Source organism: Bufo bufo, chromosome 7 (genome assembly GCF_905171765.1).
Source record: "Bufo bufo chromosome 7, aBufBuf1.1, whole genome shotgun sequence".
Lineage (NCBI taxonomy): Eukaryota > Metazoa > Chordata > Amphibia > Anura > Bufonidae > Bufo > Bufo bufo.
This window is the reverse complement of record NC_053395.1, coordinates 5,282,777-5,307,220: the sequence shown is the minus strand read 5'-3', so window position 1 is coordinate 5,307,220 and position 24,444 is coordinate 5,282,777. Positions and strand designations below refer to the sequence as shown.

Below are 24,444 nucleotides of genomic sequence, written 5' to 3'. Positions count from 1 at the left end.
TGCGTCTTCTTTGTACAGCTGTCTGTTCATCCATTGTCTACTCGCATGGAGAACAGGCAGCTGCGAGTCCTAGTCTACTCCTTGAGAGAGGGTTCCTGGGTCCTCCAGAGGGAGGACATCTAGTCTGTGTGCATCTCTCTGCCTGTGACTGCCATGTGTCATTCCACATGGGTTCAGGTATCTGCTTGTCTGCCTGTTTCGCCAGCTCTGCCAGAGACCACCATGTGTCTTTCTGCATGGGGTCCAAGCAGCTGCTTTTGTGCTGGTTCCCGTTTGTCCTGTCTGAACTGTGTCCTGTGAGGTTTGTTCAGGTTCCAGGAAGAGTGCCTGCGTCCCAGTCTCTGCAGGTAAGTGGCCAAGTGCACCGGGACCATCCTGGAGGTGCAAACAGTGAGCCTTGGCTAAGTGTCATCCCCACCATCTAGGGCCTTGTGAAGAATGGTGCTCACTGAGTCTCTGCCCTCTGGGTTTGGCCCAGTGGTATCTCCTGCCACCAGTCCCTTACCTGCTGGTCCAGTTTCCAGCTTTGTCTTGATCTCTGTATTAATGTATCCGGTTTTGTTCAGGGTCATGTCTCTGTCTGATTGCTTGCATTTGTGTTTGCCTGAGATGTTCTAGAGGTCGGTAGGACCCTCGCAAGAATATGACAGGCAGGTTTGTTTTTATTTGCTCTTTTCTATAAGTCCTTATCGCTTAATATAATCAGTTAAGCCGGAGTCCATGGCTTGACCCTGAACCAGAGTCAGGTAAGGAATTACTAACAGCCCTGGCACACAAGCCCACCCAGCTCACCCAGCATACCCTAGTGGCATGCAATGCGAATCGCATCCTTAAATATGTTAAACCACACAGCAATGCCACCTAAAGTGACCATATAGAGTCATGCACAGGACCTCTGCAGAGTATTATCACACTGGAGACTATACAGTGACCATATAGAGGTCAGATTAGACATGAGCGAACCTGTCGAGATTCAGTTAATTTCCAGTTTGCCAAATTTTTCAAAATGTTTAGTTTGAACCTGAATCGATTCTACATGAACCAAAGTGGCCCCAGTTGCCTTGGACACTGGTATATGACACGCTGGTCTTCTAGGAAAATGTATTATCCCTTTTTGTTATTATTTTTATAAATGTTTACATTTTCTTCCCCCTCCTCAAGCTCTGGAAAGCAATGACACAATAGTAAATGATGTCTGGGTGACACGGACATACATGGCTGTGGGGAAACACACGCATGACAGCGATAACATACCGCGTGTTTAATACTCCACAGCGCCGGCACACGTGTTCTGCTTTTTCATATTCCAAAGCTTCCAAAAATTGTCTCTTATTTGGGGCAGATGATGTTTAAACACATAAAAAACAATGGCTTCTTGGGACCAAGCATCCAAAAAAATGATGCCTTGACAGGGTCAGAATGCTGCTACGACACGCACAAGGGCTGATTGTCAGAAGATAAAGTGGCTCGTTCTGAACGAGCCTTTAAAAAATTCTCCCTTTTCATTGGGAGCAGCAGCAGCAGAGTGTGGATGTGGAAAGGGTACGTGGCTGCGATAGTAGCGGCAGCAGAAGCAGCACAGCATGGAACATACAAGGCAGTAGATTGGCTGTTTACAGGTAACAGTTAGAGCAAAGTTTTCAAAAATTCAATTCAGACGATTTGTCGAATTTCACCAAGAAATTCACTTAGTTACGAATTAGCTTGTCATGAAGCTCGTTAAATCAGCTCTTTCCCGGCCTGCAGTTAAACTTTACAGAGAATGTATCCTGGTGTACACCACTGTGCAGTGCAGCAACATGCATAGCTAGTCCTTTCTGGTAGCGAAACTGTTACTGTGCGTCAGAATGACAGGCAGGTCACATATATGGCTGCACACATCAACATACAGGCCACCAACCTTAGCTAATCCTTTCTGTTAAACCAGGCATCCTCAAACTGCGGCCCTCCAGCTGTTGTAAAACTACAACTCCCACAATGCCCTGCTGTAGGCTGATACCTGTAGGCTGTTCGGGCATGCTGGGAGTTGTAGTTTTGCAACAGCTGGAGGGCCGCAGTTTGAGGATGCCTGTGTTTAACCAAGAGAAAAGCACACAGCAGCCTTCAGTAAAGCAAATAAAAAGCTGTGCGCCCCTGCAGGAGCTGTGTCCAAATGGAGGGTGTCATCAGTAAGGATGTGTTGACGTCATTGTTTATTTTGCCCTTCTTCTGAAGAATCAGAAGAACAGCCAAAAAAGCGGATCCTGAATTTTGATCATCCATCTTCACACAGTCAGTATTTGGTCAGCATTTGATCAGTATTTGCAAAGCAAAAACAGGGATGTGTCCAAAACAGAGATGACATGTGATGGTAATATTTGCATGTCTTCTGTGTTTGGACCCAGGGATGGATTGGCCATAGACCTTACAGGGAAATTTCCCAATGGGCTGATACCCAGGAGGTTGCCTGGGCCCTCCTCATAGCTGACCAGTGGAGGTTTTTGGGGATGTATTCTGTGCTTCTGGCAGTATTTTGTGATGGACTGTGGTATTTGGCTCTGTTGGGGTGGTATAATGTACCACAATATAGTATTGCTGGCCCTGCCTTCCATCAGTTTGGACTCAACTACAAAACGTAGCCACTTTTAGTATTTTTTCTAGGGCCAATTTAAGTTCCCATTCCACCCCTATTTGGACCCAATCCTGTTTTTGGCTTCCAAATCATAATCAAATCCTGATGCAAAATGCTAACTATGTGATGCATGCCTTTTGTCCATTAGCATCTGAAATCGGTTTTATTCAGATGGAAAAGAAGTCCTGCATGCAGGACTTTAATGGCCTCTATCACACCGTCAGTATTTGGTCAACATTTGATCAATATTGGTAAGGCAAAAACAGGAGTGTGTACAAAACAGAGATAAAATGTGGTGGAAATATCTACTGTGTTTTGGACCCACTCCTGATTTTGGCTTCCAAATCATGATTACAATCCTGATGCAAAATACTGACCGTGTGATAGAAGACTTATGGATGCTTAAATGACAGGATCCCTTTTGTTTTTTTATTTTATTGTTCTTCTATTGAATCAAAAGAACAGAAAAATAAATGGTGATGTCAACATGGCCAAACAGGGAAACTAGTGGCCCTGTAACAGACTGGTGAGTGTGGCAACAGCATAAAGAGTCACAACAGTGGCCCTGGAGGGTGGTAACAGCACTGGCAGTAAAACACAAGATGGTGGCAGATCACAGTAGGGGCAGGTGGCAGTAGAGGAAGCAGGTGTGTGGCATCAGGCAGGTGGCAGCATCAGAATAGTGGCAGCAGCACATGGGCAAAAGTAAAAGGCCACTTGTCACAATGTTGTGGTGTGGCAGCACACTACAGTCAGATCATTACTGCCAGAATGATCTACTCTGTTGTAATAGGCACTGGAAAATAGAACAGTAGTGTGAAATCTATCTAAAGTTCCTGCTAATGCTGCTCCTGTGCCCCCCCCCCCCCTTCCCCATAGTCAGAAGGTCCCTCCAGTTAGACCTTAGTGAAGATGGGTGATGGCCACATCGGCAGTGACCAAATGATTACAAAGGATGTCTCGATAGTAGTTGAGTTTTTCATCCCTCTCAAAAGGTGTAAAAAATGCCCCCCATTACTCCCCATGGACCAGTAGAGAAGGTCTAACATAGTGGAGAGCCTGTAGTCATTCCTGTGCTGAATGGTGATAATAATAGCCTGCATTTGACGATTTGCACATGGGACTCACAGGGATTCCCTGCCTTCATCTCCACTGTATACTGCCACGGTTTGTCACGGTCATCTGCCTGTTTTTCGTCATCGCCCTTCAGTTCCCTATGCTGCTCTTGCTGCTATGTCCTTATCCTCACCCTCTTCCTGTGCCAATTCAGCCTCCACAGGGAATAGGGAGCTGTGAGATGTAGGTGCCATGTCTTCTTTCCCCTCAGATTTATCAGCATACCTTCCAGGAAGGAGTGAAGTAGTGGAATGACATCATTCATCCCTTAGTCCTGGTGACTGACAAATAGAGTGGCCTCCTCAAAGGGCATAAGCCAACGGCAGGTATCACACATGAGCTACTATTGTCTAAAGTTGAAGTTACACCAGGGAGTAGTCCTGTCCTCCTGCATCATCAAAAAATCAGTCACAGGTTTCCTCTGCTCATACAGTCGGTCCAACATGTGGAGAATGGAGTACCATAGTATGGAAATGTTGCATGAGGTGATGTAGGGGAACATTATTTTGCCATTCAAGGTCAAGGAGGGCATGTTTTACACCATGCCAGGCGCATGAGTCAGCCCTCTCTGACGCAGTGCAGACAGAATATTCTTCCCATTATCGGTTACTATGGTTTCTATCTCTAGTTGGTGGTTAGACAGCCAGTATTAAATGTCTTAGTTTATTACTCAAAGTAGTTCCTCCCCGATGTGACTCCGTTCGTCCAGGAAAACCAGGTGCAGAATAGCATGAAAACACCATGTTTTGCATAGGTGTTTGTTGGAGGACCACTGTAAACTGTGCCTACAGTGAAGGCTGAGGACAAGATGTAAGATGAGGAGGCAGAGAAGGACATTGGCGCAGAAATGCTACAATTACAACACAGATGCAGCATTACCATCACCTGGCCAACATGCTGGTGTGCCTGGGCTGGAACCACATTTACCCAGTGGGTTGTAAAGGACATACCGTATTTTTTGCCCCATAAGACGCACTCCCCCCCCCCCAAAAAAAGTGTGGGGGGGGGGGAATGCCCCTGCGTCTTATGGGGTGAATGCTGCCATTTTATATCACAGTCTGCAATGCTGCAGCATCGCAGACTGCAATGTATCAGCTGGAGGGAGGAGGGGCCGGTGTCATGCAAATGCGGCGGGGCTGGTGCGGTCATTGTACTCTGGCCCCGCCACTCACTCACTGCTTTATTGCCTAAACCTTTTATAATAACTTTAATTGAAGTTCCGATCCCCAGCCCCATCTGTACTACTTACTAAATGTCCTGTAGCAGGCAGAGCAGGGCGGGCGGGCGGCCGTAACTCACTGACGTCACGTGCCTGCACCGCCTACTTCATTCATAAAGTAGGCGGAGCAGGCACGTGACGTCAGTGAGTTACGGCTGGCCGCCCGCCCTGCTCTGCCTGCTACAGGACATTTAGTAAGTAGTACAGATGGGGCTGGGGATCGGAACTTCAATTAAAGTTATTATTATAAAAGGTTTAGGCAATAAAGCAGTGAGTGAGAGGCGGGGCCGGAGTACAGAGAGCGCACCTGCCCCGCTGCATTTGCATGACACCGGCCCCTCCTCCCTCCCCTTCCCACAGGTTTAGCTCTGGTATATTAGGGCATCTGTGGATGGCACTGTTATGGGATGGGGGATCTGTGGATGACACATATATAGCAGTGCCATCCACAGATCCACCCCCCATAACAGTGCCATCCACAGATCCCCCCATAACAGTGCCATCCACAGATCCCCCCATAACAGTACCACCCACAGATCCCCCCATAACAGTGCCATCCACAGATCCCCCATAGTAGTGTCATGCACAGACCACCATTAGTTCAAAACCAACCAAAAGCACACCTTTTGGTTAAAAATATATTTTTTTTCTTATTTTCCTCCTCAAAAACCTAGGTTCGTCTTATGGGCCGGTGCATCTTATAGGGTGAAAAATACGGTAAATTGCCCTTCACCATAGTTACAGCTCCACACGTCAGCGCTGGCATGAACTGTACCAGACGCCAACAGGCTCAAGGACTGGCTCAATTTCTGCTCAAAATATCTGCGCAGGGCTAGTACAGCTTTTTTTAGAGAGGTAATGATGGCTTGGGACTATCCATTTTGGGTCCACAATATGGAAAGGTAGGGACTGTAGTACCAGCAACTTGACCATGAGTACGTTCAGCTTTGCCAGTTGGATGAGTGCACACATACTTTGTAATCACCTCAGTGATCGATTGCTGGCAAAACACGTGACAAGGAGGAGGAGGAGCATCAGGAGCAATAGAAAAAGGGAAGGAACAACAGCTTCTTTCTGATAAGGTTGAGGAGCCCTAACTGTTGAGAAGTGGTTCAGGATGCTCTTACTGTTAGTCTCACTGCTCTTACAGTAAAGAGTCCATAGTCTCACTGCTCTTACAGTAAAGAGTCCATAGTCTCACTGCTCTTACAGTAAAGAGTCCATAGTCTCACTGCTCTTACAGTAAAGAGTCCATAGTCTCACTGCTCTTACAGTAAAGAGTCCATAGTCTCATTGCTCTTACAGTAAAGAGTCCATAGTCTCACTACTCTTACAGTAAAGAGTCCATAGTCTCACTGCTCTTACAGTATATAGTCCATAGTCTCACTGCTCTTACAGTATATAGTCCATAGTCTCACTGCTCTTACAGTAAAGAGTCCATAGTCTCACTGCTCTTACAGTAGAGTCCATAGTCTCACCGCTCTTACAATAAATAGTACATAGTCTCACTGCTCTTACAGTAAAGAGTCCATAGTCTCACTGCTCTTACAGTAAAGAGTCCATAGTCTCACTGCTCTTACAGTAAAGAGTCCATAGTCTCACTGCTCTTACAGTAGAGTCCATAGTCTCACTGCTCTTACAGTAAAGAGCCCATAGTCTCACTACTCTTACAGTATAGAGTCCATAGTCTCACTGCTCTTACAGTAAAGAATCTATAGTCTCACTGCTCTTACAGTAAAGAGCCCATAGTCTCACTGCTCTTACAGTATAGAGTTCATAGTCTCACTGCTCTTACAGTATAGAGTCCATAGTCTCACTGCTCTTACAGTAAAGAGTCCACAGTCTCACTGCTCTTACAGTATAGAGTCCATAGTCTCACTGCTCTTACAGTACAGAGTCCATAGTCTCACTGCTCTTACAGTAAAGAGTCCATAGTCTCACTGCTCTTACAGTAAAGAGTCCAAAGTCTCACTGCTCTTACAGTAAAGAGTCCATAGTCTCACTGCTCTTACAGTATAGAGTCTATAGTCTCACTGCTCTTACAGTATAGAGTCCATAATCTCACTGCTCTTACAGTAAAGAGTCCATAGTCTCACTGCTCTTACAGTAAAGAGTCCATAGTCTCACTGCTCATACAGTATAGAGTCCATAGTCTCACTGCTCATACAGTAAAGAGTCCATAGTCTCACTGATCTTACAGTAAAGAGTCCATAGTCTCACTGCTCTTACAGTAAAGAGTCCATAGTCTCACTGCTCTTACAGTAAAGAGTCCATAGTCTCACTGCTCTTACAGTAAAGAGTCCATAGTCTCACTGCTCTTACAGTAAAGAGTCCATAGTCTCACTGCTCTTACAGTATAGAGTCCATAGTCTCACTGCTCTTACAGTATAGAGTCCATAATCTCACTGCTCTTACAGTAAAGAGTCCATAGTCTCACTGCTCTTACAGTAAAGAGTCCATAGTCTCACTGCTCATACAGTATAGAGTCCATAGTCTCACTGCTCATACAGTAAAGAGTCCATAGTCTCACTGATCTTACAGTAAAGAGTCCATAGTCTCACTGCTCTTACAGTAAAGAGTCCATAGTCTCACTGCTCTTACAGTAAAGAGTCCATAGTCTCACTGCTCTTACAGTAAAGAGTCCATAGTCTCACTGCTCTTACAGTAAAGAGTCCATAGTCCTGCTGTTACAGTAAAGAGTCCCTTATATTCACTGCTCTAACAGTAAATAATTCCTTAGTCTCAATGGCCTTACAGTAATCACCTTATACGTACTCTGATGATGGAAGAGGATGCCCTCGTCTTACCTTCTGCTGGTTTATGTGCATTATTCTGTTTTGTTGTTTTTGCTGCTTTGTCTTGTGTAATTATTTCTTTACAGGTGAGTTTACATACTTATGGTTGTTGTAATATTTTCTTTATTAATTTACTTACTTTTGCTTAGTATAAGTCCTAATGGGTACAGTAGATCTGCATTAGTGGCATAGTCCCTCAGAATATAATGATTCATTTATGCTGGTGGATTCACCCTTTTGACAACAGTAATTATGTTATAGCTGGGAGCTGTAGTAGTCATGTTGATCATTCTCAGAGTCCTGTTTACTCTCGGGCTCCTTCTTAGAGTCCCTGTCGCTTGTCAGCTCCTTCTGAGGATCCCGTATACTCTCTGGCTCCTTCTTAGAGTGCCTTTTGCTTTTCGCCTTCTTCTCAGAGTCCCGGTTACTGACCTTCCCTTCTGATTTGCTCACATTTTCATTTGTATTATTCTTGCCTGTGAAAACAGTACAATTGTAGAGCTGTGATGCCAATGATGGTGCTCCTCCATGGACTGCTGAGCGCTGACACGTTCCTCATGTCCAGGGAAAAGCTCTAACTATAATGAGTCTGCGGGGACAGAGAGATGGAGTCATGGACACTGCTGGCTCTGTCACAGATGCCCCTCTCCTGCAGACCCTCATGGCTATTAGGAGAGTAGGTTTGGGAGGAAAAGAGTCACCCCTGATAAAAGTCAGGTATATACAGTATGTTTCATTGGCCTTATTTTGTCTCGTCATTTTGTGGGCATACCTCTTTTCAGTTTTTGGTCTATTAGGCTATTTGAAGAGTGTTTGTTACCGCACCCTTGGCATTGTTGGTGGTGGTGCCCACCATTGACTATATTCATTTTCTTATACTGGACTCATCAGGGACTGATTCTATTTGGTTTGGGCCTGGACAGGACCACAATGTGTGTTTATCATTGTATTTTCTGTGGTCTGCAACCTTTGGAAGAAAACTGGCAGAGAGGTCGGATTAACTGAATTTCTGTCTCCCAAGTCCTCGTCTCAGGAGGTGGTTTCACAAAACTGGTAGTCACAGCTGGTGGTGGATCATGTTGTGGTGGACAAATTGAAGGCTTTGCTGGGAGTCCAGCAGCACATCAAGTATTCATAATGACACATTTTCCTAATTTCTGCGCCCACTGCTGCGTCTACCAATTGTTGAAGCGCTGTTTGAATGGACCGGAAAAGTAGCCGCAGGTATTATTGGAAATTTAGCTCTGGGATATCATAACAGACTGGCAATCTTTCATTATGTCACCAAATAACCAGATCAGATTAACCCCTTATTGACCACCCAAATACCTTTTGACGGATTGTAGTGCTGGTCCCTAATCTGACTTAATGCCGCTGCAGTGCTCCTGCAATCCAGGACCCAGAAGGAGAAGACAAGTGGTTGATGGTAGTGAAGATACACGGTCTAGTGTAGTGTAGGGAAGACAGGACCCATCGATTACATCATCACCAGGGGGTCAAACCTCATAGCTAGTGTTGAGCGAACACGAACTGAAAAGTTCGGGTCCATACAGAACTTTGTGCATTCGGGTACCCGGACCTGAACCCGAACTTTGCCGTAAAAGTTTGGGTTCGAGTCCGGTGTTCGGGCATTTAATAAAGCTTGTTGAAAGGCTGCAGAGCAGCCAATCAAGAAGCTTTTAAGCTGTGTGCACTTAGAAGCCATCACAGCCATGCCTACTAATGGCATGGCTGTGATTGGCCGCTGCATCATGTGACTCAGCCTCTATACAAGCTGGATCATGTGTAGCCCCGCCCATCTGCTCTGAGTAGTGCAGGGACAGGAAGCAGCTGAAGTGAGGGAGAGTGTTAGGAATCTGGAGATTTTTTTTGTCCACCCCACGCACCAAGAAACACAAACAATCTATTAATGAGACTGGCTTCTCAACAAATCACCTGTATTTTAATAATTCACCATTTATATAACCTTCATTAAAAAATTAAAAAATGCATCAGATTGTTATACATTAATTATACATTAATTATTGACCCATGTATAAATCATGTGGATCTCACGCATAAAAACCCAAAAAAATAAAAATGGCCAAACAGTTTTTTGTAGCAGTGTTTTTGGACGGTATATTTACCTAATGGATGTTGTTGTCCAGATATAGATTATAGCAGCAGCTCGGCTGCAACTAACTCCATATACATATGGGTTTTAATCTCTGCACTGACTGGCGCTCTTGCGGCGTTGGTTTGGATATGGTTGGTGTGCGTAAAGTGGAGCCGTTAAGCCGATCACAAGCCGACTGGAAACCACGCAAACCCGATTAACAGAACAGTGGGGAGAGACAGGAAAGGTGGGGACAGAACACAACGAGGTCGTGAGTAACAAAATAAAACCATCCGGCTGAATGTGAACAGATATCAAATAACACAGCGACACAGCGCACGCACACTAACCATATCCAATCCAAAGCCGCAAGAGCGCCAGTCAGTGCAGAGATTAAAACCCATATGTATATGGAGTTAGTTGCAGCCGAGCTGCTGCTATAATCTATATCTGGACAACAACATCCATTAGATAAATATACCTGTAGTGTACGGGGACTGTAATGCCCGTCACTACAAAAGGGTCACTTGGTGTGCTGTCGTCCCCCCCTTACTTATGGGGAAGTTGGTATATGTCATCTTTATAAAATGTCATGTAATGTAATGCTATGTTTTCCCTGTTACTGTGAAACTTGCATGTACAGGCCTGCTAGGGGTGTCATTCCAGCTTCTGGTCATTAGAGGGAGCTAGGGAGCCCTAGTTTATATAAGGCCCAGTCAAGGAAGGGAAAGTCAGTCTAGTCCAGAGTCTAGTCTGAAGTAGTCTAGTCTAACCAGAGATTAGACGATGTCAGAGACCAGTCCAGAGTCTAGTCTAGTCTAACCAGAGATTAGACAATGTCAGAGACAAGTCCAGGCCTGAAGCCTGCGTACCAGGAGAGGGTATTGCAGTCCCTGTAACCGGGTTCCAAATCCAAGTCAGAAGGTTCCCCTCCTGAGATCCCATATGCAGAAGCAGGAATATCTCATTTCAAGAGCCTGAGGAAGCTGAGAGGGACAGAGGCAAGCCAAGGAAAGCAAGAGGTACTCAAGACAACAGAGGAGGTACTTTAATAGATAAAACCAAGGGTATACGCCAGAGCTAGGGCATTGGACCTTGGAGAAGAATTTCTATATTCCAGGATCAGACAGGAATAGAGTGCAAGCTGCCTGTACTGCAAGTCCTGTGTTTCACACTCTGAAGTCACCTTGCTACACCTGTATTGCCTGCATCAACCGTATTGAAAGATCGACTGTATGCAAAGGAACTGCGTTTCCGTTATTGTCCTGTATTCATGATAACTACTAAAGTTGGAGTTCTGCTTTAACATCACGTGTTCCTCAGTTATTCCTGCTAGCAGCAAACGGCGTGCCACCGTTTAATTGGCACTGGCGTCACGAACATTTCCTATCATCCCCTACCCTTGCAGAGAGTCAGCGTCTCAGGTTAGTGTCCATTGCACTACAACACTCAGGAACATTTCTAAAACACAACTTGAGTACGCTGCATACCGTCCAAAAACACTGCTACAAAAAACTGTTTGGCCATTTTTATCCAGTTTTATATTTTTTTGTTTTTGTGCGTGAGCTCCACATGATTTATACATGGGTCAATAATTAATGTATAAGAATCTGATGCATTTTTTTATTTTTTAATGAAGGTTATATAAATGGTGAATTAATAAAATACAGGTGATTTGTTGAGAAGTCTCATTTTAATAGATAAAAAAAAATTCTGGCTGTTAATTCTGTGGGTGACCTATAGCGATCTTTTGTGGGTGCAATCCACCATCTTTATACCCCTGACACAAAAATATAATAGTTAATCCCTCTGTTAGTTCAGTGGGTAAAATATACCAATTTTTTTTGTGAGGTACACCTGCACTGCATCCGTGACAGGGAAATTGATATAGATAATCCGTCTGTTAGGTCGGTGGGTGACCTCAAAGAATGAGGAGAGCATCAAAATAGGGACGTGGCCCCGGTCGTGGTGCTGCTGGTGGAGCTTCTGTTGCAGGGAGAGGACGTGGTCGATCTGTGCCAGCTACAAGCGAAAATGAAACACCATGTCAGGTGCACGTAGACTACAAAAATGTCAGCGTTATTTTGTAGGCACGAATACCGGTGTACGAATGGTGAGGCCAGAGCAAGTAGAGGTGGTAGTAGATTGGGTGGCTGACAGTGCCTCCAGTTCCTTCATATTGTCTCCCACCTGATCCCCTGCTGAAAGTGCAGAGTTGGCACCTACAGCCCATGGGCATCAGTCTTTCTCCTCACCTCCTTGCAAATCAGCCAAGCAGTCTGAGCCCCAAGTCATGCAGCAGTCTCTTCTGCTTTTTGATGACTGCTGGCAGGGTTTCCATGGCCCATCCACCTAGCCCTGCCCCAGAAGTGGAAGAGATTGAGTGCGCAGATGCCCAACCACTTATGTTTCAGGATGTGGACATGGGAGGAACACCGCAGCACGTCTCGGATGATGACGAAACACAGGCGCCAACTGCTGGGGCTTTCTGCAGTGTGCAGAGCGGCAAGAAGGGAAGGGGTGAGGATTGGGTAAAAGATGATGTGGAGGATGATGAGGTCCTAGACCCCACATGGAATCAAGGTCATGCGAGTGACATGTGCAGTTCAGAGGAAGAGGTGGTGGTTACACAGCGCCAGCTGCACAGCAAAAGAGGTTGCAGAGTGGCCATCCCCTAGACAGTACGCCTGCTACTGCCCACCGCCCCAAGGGACCGAGCACACCAAAGCCAGCTCCAAGGAGTTCCCTGGCGTGGCAGTTCTTCAGACAATGTGCTGATGACAAGACACGAGTGGTTTGCACGCTGTGCAATCAGAGCCTGAAGCGAGGCATAAACATTCTAAACCTGAGCACTAGTGTTGAGCATGCACCAAAGTGCTTGTGTGTTCTACCGAGCACAATGGAAGTCAATACCCGGGCTCCCCCTGCTTGGATGAGAAGAGAGTGTCTGGTTCATAAAATAAGGTTAGAAATTGACGAAAACACCATCAAAATGGTTTGGAAACAGCATTTAGAGGATAGCTGGATGCATCTTAGACTCCTATTATGTATGACATACAATAGACAACCACACAAAGGCTATATGCCGAAAGCCAGGTGTGGCAAAACCAACCTCGCCACTGGGTTTTGGAGAGGACTGGCTGCTGGCCTCTTGCCCCTGGATTATGGGCCATATACTAACTTTTAAACCCCTGAACCTATTCAAGTGAATTTTGGATAGGTTTGTCCCCAAGTTATACTGTTTAAATTGATGTAAGTTATATGTATGGCCAATGTAAACTCACAAAGTTGTAACAATTTATAATAAGTGTAACTTGTCAGCTTGGGAGGAAAATGCTGGGTGTGTTTCTATTGTGCCATTGTCCCATTGTGTGTTTAAAGGGTGATGTCTGTCCTGTTGTCTGAACATGTGTATTGGAGATTCCTCTTTGTCCTGAGAGATAATTGGATTACGCCTCGGGTGTCGCCAGGGCAGAGAGGAGGAAACCATGATGCATTGTGGGGATGTATTGTCTCTGTGTATCCTACAGTGCTGCATATCTGTCCTATGTCACAAGTCTTCATTCTGGTCCCCTAGGGGCGTGAATTGGCTGTATTTCAAACCCCTGTGGGCGGACCTGTATTTGCAACAACTGTAATAAAAACCAGGCTGGGTGTGCCAGCACCTCAGACCACTGCTTGACCCTCAACACGGAGCCTTGTCTCGTTATTGGGGGGATTCACTGTATGCTGTTAGAAGACCGATTGCTAGGAGTGTAAGCTGATTCCTGTTCGTCTGCTAGCAGCTATTCGTGAGGTTCCAGTTTGGAGTGCTACTTTGTATCCAGTTCGGGACATTGGTGTTCTGCAGTAGCTGTGCCGGTCTCTCAGAAAGGGGCTTATCGCCTAAACGGATTTTAACCCCTTGTCTGCAGAAACGGTCCGTTACATTGGTGGCAAGCAGCGGGATCGTTCCTACAGCCAAAAGGACAGCTACAGGAGACACCATTTTTGTGGATTCTACAATTTAAGGACAACACATGTCCCAGTACAGCGTCCCTGACAGCAGCAGGATGGAACCAGCAGTGTTATACGAGGAGGAGGACCTGGATGGCCGGGATGCATTAAGGAAAGGCATCTGGTACCAGGCCCTGGATAATCTACAATACCAGCGGGGTGAGAGTCTCCCCAGTGAAGAGCAGCGGTTGCAGAAGCAAGTGGCCCTGCGGATGCCCTTCCTGGGAGAGCAGCCCCTGGAGGAATGGGTGAAGGAACTAGAGCACCGGGTATGGCAGGAGCTATGGCTGGAGGATGCCTACCAGGCGCTTTGGTGGTATATGGCACAGTATATACCCTGGACAGCCGAACATGACAAGCCAGAGGGAGAGGAGTTTTATGGTCCTGGCTTGTTATGGGAGTCCTTTGCAGAGCCTGACTTCGGGAGCCCTGTACAGTCCAGACTTCAGGACATTTTCTATGAGAGGGAGGCTAGGCATGAGTGGGATGACCCCTATGAGGTAGAGCAAGACCTGGCTCACCTAGCAACCCTGGAGTGGGAACTGGAGCAGGACTACCGAGATCTCTTCCACTCCATTGAGAAGGCTCATCAGGACGGTAAGGTGACAGACCCAGATCCAGACCCATTCAGCTGGGCAGATATTGTAGAGTGTTACTGGGAAGGACCCCAGGTGGCCGGTAGAGATGGGACCGAGGTCTCTCCACCGGTCCTGCAGGGAATTGGGAGCCCAGTCTCCATTCCCCAGCGGCAGTGTGAAGTGCAGGGAGAGGAGAGCAGCGCCCCCCCTCCCCAGCGGCAGGCTGAGGTACAGGGGGCAGAGGTAGTTGTTCCTGCCCCCCAGCAGCAGAGTGATATGCCGGGAAAGCAGTGTGAAATGCAGGGAGAGGAGAGCAGCATCCTCCCTCCCAGCGGCAGGCTGAGTTACAGGGGGCAGAGGTAGTTGTTCCTGCCCCCCAGCAGCAGAGTGATATGCCAGGAAGGCAGTGTGAAATGCAGGGAGAGGAGAGCAGCGTCCTCCCTCCCCAGCGGCAGGCTGAGTTACAGGGGGCAGAGGTAGTTGTTCCTGCCCCCCAGCAGCAGAGTGATTTTTTGGGAATTGGGAGCCAAGTCTCCATTCCCCAGCGGCAGGCGGAGTTACAGGGGGCAGAGACAGTCGGTCCTGTCCCCCCAGCGGCAGAGTGTCCAGCAGGGAATAGAGAGCCCAGTCTCCTTTCCCCAGCAGCAGGACACTGTATTAGGAGCGGAGACGGTCGGTCGCCCTCCCCAGCGGCTGGAAGTATGTATGGGAGAGGAGCTCGTTACCCCCTCTCCCCAGCGGCAGCTTAACGCACCAGGGGGAGACAGTAAGCCCCACAACAGTGCAGATGGGATCGTGGTCTCTGCACTTACAGCACAGGGGGTAGAGACAGTCGGTCTCCCCCTCCAACAACCAGGCTCCAACCAGGCTTCTTCCGTGGTAGCGCTGGCACCAGGGCAGAGTACCGCTGATCCCTGCCCACAAAGCAACCTCCACTCCAAGCCAGGGAGCAACACAGAGACCGGGAGTACCAGCTTCCAACATAACCTTGGTGGACTCACTGGACAGAGGCAGGCTACTAAATTCAACAGGTCCAGTATTGGGTTGTGGGTGGGCTGCCAGACTAACTCATGTACCGACCGGCGTGAGGTCAGGTATCTGGTTAGTCTTCCCTGGGGGGGGGGGAGATGTGTGGCAAAACCAACCTCACCACTGGGTTTTGGAGAGGACTGGCTGCTGGCCTCTTGCCCCTGGATTATGGGCCATATACTAACTTTTAAACCGCTGAACCTATTCAAGTGAATTTTGGATAGGTTTGTCCCCAAGTTATACTGTTTAAATTGATGTAAGTTATATGTATGGCCAATGTAAACTCACAAAGTTGTAACAATTTATAATAAGTGTAACTTGTCAGCTTGGGAGGAAAATGCTGGGTGTGTTTCTATTGTGCCATTGTCCCATTGTGTGTTTAAAGGGTGATGTCTGTCCTGTTGTCTGCGCATGTGTATTGGAGATTCCTCTTTGTCCTGAGAGATAATTGGATTACGCCTCGGGTGTCGCCAGGGCAGAGAGGAGGAAACCATGATGCATTGTGGGGATGTATTGTCTCTGTGTATCCTACAGTGCTGCATATCTGTCCTATGTCACAAGTCTTCATTCTGGTCCCCTAGGGGCGTGAATTGGCTGTATTTCAAACCCCTGTGGGCGGACCTGTATTTGCAACAACTGTAATAAAAACCAGGCTGGGTGTGCCAGCACCTCAGACCACTGCTTGACCCTCAACACGGAGCCTTGTCTCGTTATTGGGGGGATTCACTGTATGCTGTTAGAAGACCGATTGCTAGGAGTGTAAGCTGATTCCTGTTCGTCTGCTAGCAGCTATTCGTGAAGTTCCAGTTTGGAGTGCTACTTTGTATCCAGTTCGGGACATTGGTGTTCTGCAGTAGCTGTGCCGGTCTCTCAGAAAGGGGCTTATCGCCTAAACGGATTTTAACCCCTTGTCTGCTGATACGGTCCGTTACACCAGGTATGTGCAAGCCTTCAATCTATCCAGGACACAGATAACAATCAGCATACCTTACAATGGCAGCCTTGTGCACTATGAGACATTCCAAACCAGCTCTCATCTGTCTGAGAAACAGTAAACCTCAAAATTGTTTTGCATCTGTTGGATGGCTTGGGTGGACCTGCACACCTAGATCAATATCATTAGGGAGACAAAGTTTTCTGATTGTCCTAACATAATATTTAATAACCTTTCTATACATTTTTGTCATGTAATAACTCATTTGCATAAACATGGGCATATGGGAAAGACATGCAAATGAGCAGAATCTGCCTTGTTTTTCAGCTGTCATAAGACTATGAAAACGAAAGATGGCGCTATTGAGTTAAGAACAGCGTCCTCTATTGGTTTCACAGTCTTATGACAAGACTAGTATTCTTGTCAGAAGACTATGAAACCAATAGAGGGCGCTGTTCATAACTCAATAGCGCCATCTATTGGTTTCATTGTCTTCTGACAAGAATATTAGACTGAGTCTTATGACAAGCTTATTAGTGTAGCCGTTTGCATGGGAAATTTGAGATAAAAATTTGCGATTAGAATATTCGCGATCTACACTAGGATGATATCTGAAATTGGGAAAGCTGGGTAATAACTCAGTGATAAAATCTGACACTGGGAAAGCTGGGTAATAACTCGCGATCTACACTGAGTTATTACCCAGCTGTTCAAGTGTCAGATATTATCACTGACTTACTACATAATTATTACATAATATTCGCTATATTGATATATATTAAAAAATGAATATAGAGCAATATAGCGAATATGATCTCAGTGAATAGTCTTGTCATAACACTATGCAACTAATAGAGGGCGCTGTTCATGAGAGATTCTGCTAATTTACATGTCTTTCCCATATGCCCATGTTTATGCAAATTAGTTTTTACATGACAAACTGTATAGAAAGGTTATTAAATATTATGTTAGGACAATCAGAAAACATTTTGTCACCCTAATGATATTGATCTAGGTGCGCAGGTCCACCCAAGCCATCCAACAGATGCAAAATAACTTTGAGGTTTACTGGTTCTCAGTCAGATTAGAGCTGGGTAGTGCACAAGGCTGCCATTGTAAGGTATGCTGACTGTCATCTGTCTCATAGGTAGATTGATGGCTTGCACATACCTGGCTTTTGGCATATAACTTTTGTGTGGTTGTCTATTGTATGTCGTACATAATAGGAGTCTAAGATGCATCCAGCTATCCTCTTAATGTTGTTTCCAAACCATTTTGATGGGATTGCCATCAATTTCAAACCTTTTTTTATGAACCTGACACTCTCTTCTCTTCTGAGCAGGGGGGTGCCATTGACTTCCATTGTATTAAATTGTATTCGAGTACCTGAATTATTTGGCCAAGCACTCAGATCTGACGAGCATAGCGATGCTCGAGCCGAACTGGATAGATCATCAGCATCTGATCGGCGGGGGTCCGACACCCGAGACCCCCGCCGATCAGCTGTTTGAGAAGGCAGCGGCGCTCACTGTTTATTGCAGGCCCAGTGACGTCACGACTAGTTTCAACAGGCCTGGGCGCGGCTAAGCTCCATTCAAGTGAACAGAGCTTAGCCGCACCCAGGCCAGTTGATACTAGTCGTGACGTCACTGGGCCTGCAGTAAACAGTGAGAAGGCCGCGGCACTACTGGAGTGCAGCTGCCTTCTCAAACAGCTGATCGGCAGGGGACCCCTGCTGATCAGATGCTGATGATCTATCCAGAGGATAGATCATCAGTTAAAACAAACTGCATAACCCCTTTAATGCAAAGCACGAGCTGCAGTGGAGTACACACCTCAAAAACCATGAAAGATCTCAGGTTCCTCCTGCTCCCTCTTCTGATGCAGTCTCGGCCTCTTCCTCCCCCTCTGAAGCATACGTTCATTAAAATGAAAAAGGCATAAATCCCGATTCGCGATTCGCCAAACATTCAAACATATGGCGATGTTTGCATGTGCCATATTCTTTTGCATTGCGCCGAACTTTGACCCATGACACATCCATCAGGTGGGACAGGACAGCCACTGGAGACGTTTCAGCACATAGACACACCCCCACCCTATCACAGAACTCGATCTGGCAGCAAATGAGGTTGCTTTGAGGAGCAGCGACAGACTGTTAGGGACACCAAAAGCTAACTAATAGGGCCAAAAAAGTCTTTCTAAGGACTGGTATAGGTGTGCTATCGATAGGTGTGATATACTGAGGGGTGTGATATACTTATAATATACTTTCTAACATAGAAAGTATATTAGATTGCATTTGTATTGTGCAGCAGTTGTGTGCGGTTCTGCTGCGATACCACAGCTATATAGAGGGACAAATGCTATTGGAATACCTAATTGCAACTGGTGCGATATACCTGTTGCCCCAAAAAAACTGATTGAGGGGTGTGATATACGGTACCTGTTTCAACAAAATACTGATTGAGGGGTGCGATATACCTGCTTCCACCAAATATTGATTCAGGGTTTCTATATACCTGCTTCAACAAAATACTGATTGAGGGGTGCAATATACCTGCTTCCATCAAATATTGATTCAGGGGTTCCATATACTTGCTTCCACAAAATACTGATTGAGGGGTGCAATATACCTGCTTCCACAAAATACTGATTAAGGGGTTTGATATACCTGCTTCCACAAAATACAGATTGAGGGGTGCGATATACCTGCTTCCACCAAATATTGATTAAGGTGTTCTATATACCTGTTTCCACAAAATACTAAGGGGTTCTATATACCTGCTTCCAAAAAATACTGATTGAGGGGTGCGATATACCAGCTTCCACAAAATACTGATTGAGGGGTGCAATATACCTGCTTCCACAAAATACTGATTAAGGGGATTGATATACCTGCTTCCGCAAAATACAGATTGAGGGGTGCGATATACCTGTTTCCACCATATATTGATTGAGGCCTTCGATACATCGGCTTCCACAAAATACTGATTGAGAGTTGCGATATACCTGCTTCCAAAAAATATTGATTCAGGGGTTCTAAATACCTATTTCCACAAAATACTGAATGAGAGGTGCGATATACCTGCTTTCACAAAATCCTGATTAAGGGGTTTGATATACCTACATCCACAAAATACAGATATTAGGTGTGTGATATACCTGCTTCCACCAAATATTGATTCAGGTGTTTTATATACCTGTTTCCACAAAATACTGATTGAGGGGTGCGATATACCTGCTTACACCAAATATTGATTCAGGTGTTCTATATACCTGTTTCCACAAAATACTGATTGAGGGGTGCGATATACCTGCTTCCACAAAATACTGATTGAGGGGTGCGATATACCAGCTTCCACAAAATACAGATTGAGGGGTGTGATATACCTGCTTCCACAAAATACTGATTATGGGGTTTGATATACCTGCTTCCACAAAATACAGATTGAGGGATGCGATATACCTGCTTCCACCAAATATTGATTCAGGTGTTCTATATACCTGTTTCCACATAATACTAATTGAGGGGTGCGATATACCTGCTTCCACAAAATACTGATTGAGGGGTGCAATATACCGGCTTCCACAAAATACTGATTGAGGGGTGCGATATACCTGCTTCCACAAAATACTGATTAAGTGGTTTGATATACCTACTTCCACTAAATACAGATTGAGGGGTGCGATATACCTGCTTCCACAAAATACTGATTTAGATGTTCTATATACCTGTTTCCACAAAATACTGATTAAGGGGTGCGATATACCTGCTTCTACAAAATACTGATTAAGGAGTTTGATATACCTGCTTCCACAAAATCCAAATTGAGGGGTGCGATATACCTGCTTCCGCCAAATATTGATTGAGGCATGTGATACACCGGCTTCCACAGAATACTGAATGAGGGGTGCGATATACCAGCTTCCAAAAAATATTGATTAAGGGGTTTGATATACCAATTTTCACAAAATACAGATTGAGGGGTGCGATATACCTGCTTCCACAAAATACTGATTAAGGGGATTGATATACCTGCTTCCGCAAAATACAGATTGAGGGGTGCGATATACCTGTTTCCACCATATATTGATTGAGGCCTTCGATACATCGGCTTCCACAAAATACTGATTGAGAGTTGCGATATACCTGCTTCCAAAAAATATTGATTCAGGGGTACTAAATACCTATTTCCACAAAATACTGAATGAGAGGTGCGATATACCTGCTTTCACAAAATCCTGATTAAGGGGTTTGATATACCTACATCCACAAAATACAGATTTAGGTGTGTGATATACCTGCTTCCACCAAATATTGATTCAGGTGTTTTATATACCTGTTTCCACAAAATACTGATTGAGGGGTGCGATATACCTGCTTACACCAAATATTGATTCAGGTGTTCTATATACCTGTTTCCACAAAATACTGATTGAGGGGTGCGATATACCTGCTTCCACAAAATACTGATTGAGGGGTGCGATATACCAGCTTCCACAAAATACAGATTGAGGGATGCGATATACCTGCTTCCACCAAATATTGATTCAGGTGTTCTATATACCTGTTTCCACATAATACTAATTGAGGGGTGCGATATACCTGCTTCCACAAAATACTGATTAAGGGGTGCGATATACCTACTTCTACAAAATACTGATTAAGGAGTTTGATATACCTGCTTCCACAAAATACAGATTGAGGGGTGCGATATACCTGCTTCCGCCAAATATTGATTGAGGCATGTGATACACCGGCTTCCACAGAATACTGAATGAGGGGTGCGATATATCAGCTTCCAAAAAATATTGATTAAGGGGTTTGATATACCAATTTTCACAAAATACAGATTGAGGGGTGCGATATACCTGCTTCCACAAAATACTGATTTAGATGTTCTATATACCTGTTACCACAAAATACTGATTGATAGGTGCGATATACCTGCTTCTACAAAATACTGATTAAGGAGTTTGATATACCTGCTTCCACAAAATACAGATTGAGGAGTGCGATATACCTGCTTCCGCCAAATATTGATTGAGGCATGCGATACGCCGGCTTCCACAGAATACTGAATGAGGGGTGTGATATACCTGCTTCCACAAAATATTGATTAAGGGTTTCTATATACCTGCTTCCACAAAAAACTGATTGAGGGGTGCGATATATCGTCTTCCACAAAATACTGATTGAGGGGTGCAATATACCTACTTCCACAAAATACTGAATAAGGGGTTTGATATACCTGCTTCCACAAAATACAGATTGAGGGGTGCAATATACCTGCTTCCACAAAATACTGATTTAGATGTTCTATATACCTGTTACCACAAAATACTGATTGATAGGTGCGATATACCTGCTTCTACAAAATACTGATTAAGGAGTTTGATATACCTGCTTCCACAAAATACAGATTGAGGAGTGCGATATACCTGCTTCCGCCAAATATTGATTGAGGCATGCGATACGCCGGCTTCCACAGAATACTGAATGAGGGGTGTGATATACCTGCTTCCACAAAATATTGATTAAGGGTTTCTATATACCTGCTTCCACAAAAAACTGATTGAGGGGTGCGATATATCGTCTTCCACAAAATACTGATTGAGGGGTGCAATATACCTACTTCCACAAAATACTGAATAAGGGGTTTGATATACCTGCTTCCACAAAATACAGATTGAGGGGTGCAATATACCTGCTTCCACCAAATATTGATTCAGGTGTTCTATATACCTGTTTCCACAAAATACTGATTGAGAGGTGCCATATACCAGCTTCCACAAAAAAGTGATTGAGGGGTGCGATATATCGTCTTCCACAAAATACTGATTGAGGGGTGCAATATACCTGCTTCCACAAAATACTGATTAAGGGGTTTGATATACCTGCTTCGACAAAATACAGATTGAGGGGTGCGATATACCTGTTTCAACCAAGTATTGATTGAGGCCTGCAATACACCGGCTTTCACAAAATACTGATTGAGGGGTGCAATATACCTGCTTCCAAAAAATATTGATTCAGGGGTTCTATATACCTGTTTCCACAAAATACTGATTGAGGGGTGCGATATTCCAGCTTCTACAAAATTCTGATTAAGGGGTTCTATATACCTGCTTCCACAAAATACTGATTTAGGGGTGCGATATATTGGCTGCCACAAAAAACTGATTGAGGGGTACGATATACCTAAATCACAGAAATATAGTGGCAAATATGGGGGAACTGCTTAAACCCCAAACACTGTAGCGTGTTTTTCATTGGGGGAGCAGTCCCACTGAATGTGGACCGCAGCAAATGACCATCCCCAGCAAAAAATGCGTACAATGGAGGATGCCGGCGCGGTCCACATGCACCACAAAGGCATCCTACACAAAACGGAGCATTGTGCGGATGAAAATATAATTATATAAATCACAGAGTGATTTATATTGATTTATATGATTTGTGCGATATACCTACTTCCAAAAAAAATTGATTCAGGGGTTCTAAATACCTGTTTCCACAAAAAACTGATTGAGAGGTGCGATATACCTGCTTCCACAAAATACTGATTGAGGGGTGCGATATACCTGCTTCCACAAAATACTGATTGAAGGGTGCGATATACCTGCTTCCACCAAATATTGATTCAGGTGTGTTATATGCCTGTTTCCACAAAATACTGATTGAAGGGTGCGATATACCTGCTTCAAAAAAATATTGATTAAGGGGTTTGATATACCTACTTCAACAAAATACAGATTGAGGGGTGCGATATACCTGCTTCCACAAAATACTGATTGAGGGGTGCGATATACAGGCTTCCACAAAATACTAATTATGGGGTGCGATATACCGGCTACCAGAAAATACTGATTGAGGGGTGCGATATACCTGCTTCCACAAAATACAGATTAATTGGTTTGATATACCTACTTCTACAAAATACAGATTGAGGGGTGTGGTATATCGGCTTCTACAAAATACTGATTGAAGGGTGCGATATACCTGCTTCCACATAATACTGATTACGGGGTTTGATATACCTGCTTCCACAAAATACAGATTGAGGGATGCGATATACCTGCTTCCACCAAATATTGATTCAGGTGTTCTATATACCTGTTTCCACAAAATACTGATTGAAAGGTGCGATATACCTGCTTCCACAAAATACTGATTGAGGGGTGCGATATACCGGCTTCCACAAAATACTGATTGAGAGGTTTGTTATACCTGCTTCTACAAAATATAGATTGAGGGGTGCAATATACCTGCTTCCTCCAAATATTGATTCAGGTGTCCTATACACCTGTTTCCACAAAATACTGATTGAAGGGTGCAATATACCTGCTTTCACCAAATATTGATTGAGGCCTGCGATACACCGGCTTCCGCAAAATACTGATTGAGGGGTGCGATATACCTGCTTCCACCAAATATTGATTCAGGGTGTTGTGGAAAAATTATTGTTCGCGTATGGTCGCCATCTATCCTATGGAGATGCGCATATTCGTTCGCATTCGCGTTCGCATCTGCGCAGAGACTTTCGCACGATGGTCTGGTCGTCCCGACCTTTAGCTGATTTGTGCCCGGCCTGGTATTACTGCAGGATACCAGTGTCATGGCGTCGGCTGAGGGGGAAGGGATGGGGACCGTCGAGCAAGGGTTTCTTCATCCACGAGGATAAGCGCGGCAATGGAAAGGGCGCAGATATGTGTGTGAACACGCAAACATAAGTTCGCGCGATCATTCACATCTTTGCCAGCCAATCACTTCATACCATAACCTGTCTCCTCATTGGTCATGATTGTAAGACCGCCTTCCAGCCAATCACTTCATACCATAACCTGTCTCCTCATTGGTTATGATTGTAAGACCGCCTTCCAGCCAATCACTTCATACCATAACCTGTCTCCTCATTGGTCATGATTGTAAGACCACCTCCCATCTTCTGGTATAAATAAACCATGCCTAGCCGCTGGGAGGCAGGCACATTATTGGAACCTACTTGAGAACATCTCTCTGATGTTATTTTGGAGGAATTGCGCACACATCGACCCACACTACACC

At 45.0% G+C, this 24,444-nt stretch overlaps 1 protein-coding gene across 1 annotated transcript in view; it reads right to left on the bottom strand.

Moving 5' to 3' along the window:
- Positions 1-7,922: 7,922 nt before the first annotated feature.
- The window catches only part of LOC121007910, an 82,216-nt gene continuing 65,694 nt past the window's right edge, over positions 7,923-24,444 (bottom strand). Inside the window, exon 11 of the mRNA XM_040440179.1 lies at positions 7,923-8,217. Coding sequence (XP_040296113.1) covers positions 7,997-8,217 — 221 coding nt within the window. The 3' untranslated portion in view covers positions 7,923-7,996. The remainder of the gene's footprint in view (positions 8,218-24,444) is intronic.